The sequence below is a fragment of the Myotis davidii genome, unplaced genomic scaffold, assembly GCF_000327345.1.
Source record: "Myotis davidii unplaced genomic scaffold, ASM32734v1 scaffold223, whole genome shotgun sequence".
Lineage (NCBI taxonomy): Eukaryota > Metazoa > Chordata > Mammalia > Chiroptera > Vespertilionidae > Myotis > Myotis davidii.
The window spans coordinates 5,831,296-5,834,515 of record NW_006294609.1 but is presented as its reverse complement, the minus strand read 5'-3'; the positions used below and the strand labels follow the sequence as shown (position 1 = coordinate 5,834,515).

The 3,220-nt window shown below is 63.5% G+C and overlaps 1 protein-coding gene across 2 annotated transcripts in view; it reads left to right on the top strand.

The window, feature by feature from the left end:
- RBM19 (RNA binding motif protein 19) overlaps positions 1-3,220 on the top strand; it is a 91,807-nt gene that overhangs the window by 82,181 nt on the left and 6,406 nt on the right. For both annotated transcript variants that reach the window (XM_015567371.1, XM_015567372.1), the window contains exon 24: positions 249-361. In XM_015567371.1, coding sequence (XP_015422857.1) covers positions 249-346 — 98 coding nt within the window. In that variant the 3' untranslated portion in view covers positions 347-361. The remainder of the gene's footprint in view (positions 1-248; positions 362-3,220) is intronic.

The following is a 3,220-nucleotide window of genomic DNA, read 5'->3' as shown; positions in this document are numbered from 1 at the left end:
TCTCTCCCTCCCTCCCTCCCTCCCTCTCTCCTCTCTTCCCCGGCCTCCTCTCTCTCATGCCTCCCCCTTCCATGCTTTCTCCCCGTCTCCCATCTTACTCTGTGTCTCCCCTCTCACCACGTCCCATTTCCCTTGCGGTCCCATTCCTCGTCCCCACCCTCCCCCCTCCCTCCCTGCCATCGCCCTCTGCCTGCCTCCAACCCCCTCGGCTGTTCTTTCCTCCTCTCTTGCCATCTGGGCGCCCACAGAGCCCCCGAAGAAAAAGCAGTCTGTGGTGTTGGACGAGATCCTGGAGCAGCTGGAAGACAGTGAGAACGACAGTGAGGAGCGAACCCTTCAGCTGTGAGCTGGCACCGAGAGGGTACGTGGCTGCAGGGCCCTGAGGACGGGACAGCCGCTGCGTCCTGCCACAGGGGGCCGGGGCCTGGTGTGCCGCCCGGGGTGGGAGCAGCAGGCAGCCCCCGCTCCGCTGGTCCCAGGTCAGAGGGGATGACGGCCGCCTGCCGGAGCCCTGGGTCCTGAGCCGCTCTGGGCCTGCAGGAGGGCCGGCCCAGCTGTAGGCTGCGCTCACAGGACTCCTCCGAGGTCCCGAGACGCCACAGGGCCTCATCCCGCCGGCAGGAAGGTCAGGGCACAGAGGGCCCCAGCTCATGGGAGCCAGGACCCAGGCACCCCACTGCCCAGACCCAGGGGCTGGAGGCAGCTCCTTGGAGCTGGGAACCAGCCGTTACCTCACCTCCTGGCCCAGCCTCCTCACTGACTGGTTCCCACTCGGGGCTTTCGTGAGAAGGAAAGGCTGGGTAACCCATGGAAGGCGCCAGGTACAGTGCTTCCACCCTCGCTCTCCCTCCAGGGCTGCTGAGCTGCAGTCCCACCTGCGTCTGTCCGTCTGTCTGTCCAAGGGGCTGCTCACAGCCTGGGACCACCTCCGTCCTGCCCCATCCTCATCACCTGGGACTGCAGGCCCTGCTGACCTCGTGGCCAGTCTCATGGGTTGGGCCCAGCTGGGCCTGTGAAATGCATCCAGGTGCCCATCCCAGCAAGCAGTGCCCACTGCACACCCCTCCAGCCCAGAGACCAACCTCCCCCGCGAGGAGGCCTGTGTCCAGCACTTACCAGGACGCAGGATAATGGAGAGGAAAGAGCTGCAGCCGTGCCACCTGGGTCTGAATCGGCCTGGCCGTCCCCAGCTGTGTCACCGCAGACCACCGAGGTCCCTGCTGGCCCTCAGCATCTTTCTCTGTAAAGCGCAGCTGTAGACCCGCCTCGGAGAGGGCACTGGGACTAAAGCCATCGATGCTCGAACTGTGACTTGTCTACTGCGGAACGTGGAGCCTGCGGGTGTGGCTCCACGTGAGAGTCTAAGAACCTCCGCCTTTCTGCGTAAACCTGGTCTGTGCGTCGTAGGGGCTTAGTCTTCACCCAGTTCTCAGAGTGGCCTGGCACCCACGCTGCGCTCCCCGGCCCCGCTACCCTACCAGGCTGAGCAGCCCCAGCTTACCACCGCAGAGCCTGGAGCTGGGCCCTGTGAGACGCCCCCGTGCCCAGCCTTCGGGCGGGAGTGTGGTGGGGTCGATGATAAACCTCCCCAGCCACCGAGGGTCTCGGGTGACAGGCCTGGAGTCCTCCCGTTCTTCCCACTGCTCTGTGCAGGGCCCGTGGGTCCTCCTGGGTAAGCACCAGGGTTGGCAGTTCCTCTGTTAAAGCAGCTGTTTTGTCGGAGGGAAGGGACAGGGCTGGGGATTGCCGATCCCTGGTTCAGATTCCAGCTGTTCCCGCACAGACTGCTGGGGCAGGGAACGGCGTGGGGCAGGGCAGGGCCTGGCTAGCCTCCTCGTTATTATTGTCGTTATTATTCTGGAGTGAAGGAAGGTGTAGCTAGCGAGGTCATGATAAAGTAAAACCAGGTCAGTACTGAGCCCGGCCCACAGGAGGCGCCCGTCTCACCGCTTTGGGAAGCGGGGCCGTCTGTTAGGAGAAAAGCATCCTCAGTGCAGGGTGACCTGGGGAACTCGCAGCGACAGACAGTCCCCAGGGAGGTGGGCACCAGAGAGCTTCGGGAAGGGGCTCTGTTGAGTGTGAAGTGATGATGGGACCTCGGTGGTCCCGGCAACCGGAAGGTCTGGGAGAAAGGAAGGCACAGGGAAAGGAGTGCCACCCGGGCCCTGATTCCTGTGTAGGCTGGTGTCGGGGCAGGCGGCAGGCTCGTCCCCCTGGCAGAGGGGTGCTGCACCCCCCTGGTCGGGACAGAGCTGGGGGGGAGGGAAGAGTGCAGCGGGCTCCCGGGAGAACAGAGGAGAGGTGAGCCAGGATCACGGGGTTCAGTGGGGTTGCTGGCACTGGCAAAGGCCCACGGCCGTGAGGTGGTGTCTGGGTGTACAGGGGAGGCCTTCCGCCTTCCTCCTGGGCAACGCAAGCTGGCATCCTCCAGTGGCCTGCACTCGGGGCAGGGGCTGAGGGAAGGAGCAGGAGACCACAGTGAGCCCAGGTTCCCGCAGAAGCACCTCAAATCCCGGAGGGCGCCAGGCACCTGTGACTTCTCAGAAAGGTGGGGCGGGAAGGGCCACCTGCTTATCCCCACCCCATCTGTCCATCCATCCATCCACTCGACACTCAGCAGGTGCCCTGTGTGCGAGGCACTGGTGGGCACCTGGGGTACAGGGTTAGAGACGCTGGCCCGTCCCCCAGGCCTGGAGCCCCCCGGTCAGGCCGAGGACAGCCTCCAGCGGCCTCCTTTCCTTTCGCCGCCTCCTTGGCCGGTTTGTCTTTCGTGGCCGGGCCGCCTCGCAGCCTTCGGAGGGGATTAGTGCCCGCCGCGCACGCAGGCTTCGCTGAGCAGAGCCGAGCTCGGTCTCAACATCTAATTCAATTTGTTCTGCCGAGATTGAAATATGAAATGGTTGCCAGTCAAACGTTCAAAGGACGCGAGCTCGGCTGAAATTTAAATTTTAATGAAAATGACTTTAACCCTTTGGTGCGCCTTGTGGAAGCGGGCACGCTCCTTCCCGGGAAACGCCCCTCGGGTTCTCCGCCCGCTTCCCTGCTGAGCCTCACTCGTAATAAGGAGTCTTTCCCAGCAGTGTTAGCACTAAAGGCTGAGGGGACACGTGTGCATGTCATTTGTCCCCTGTATTGCCCCAGGCGTTGAGATAGACACCTTCCCATAGATGACCTTTGCGAGCCCTGAGCAGACAAGCCCGGGCCGTTAGATGCCCTCGGA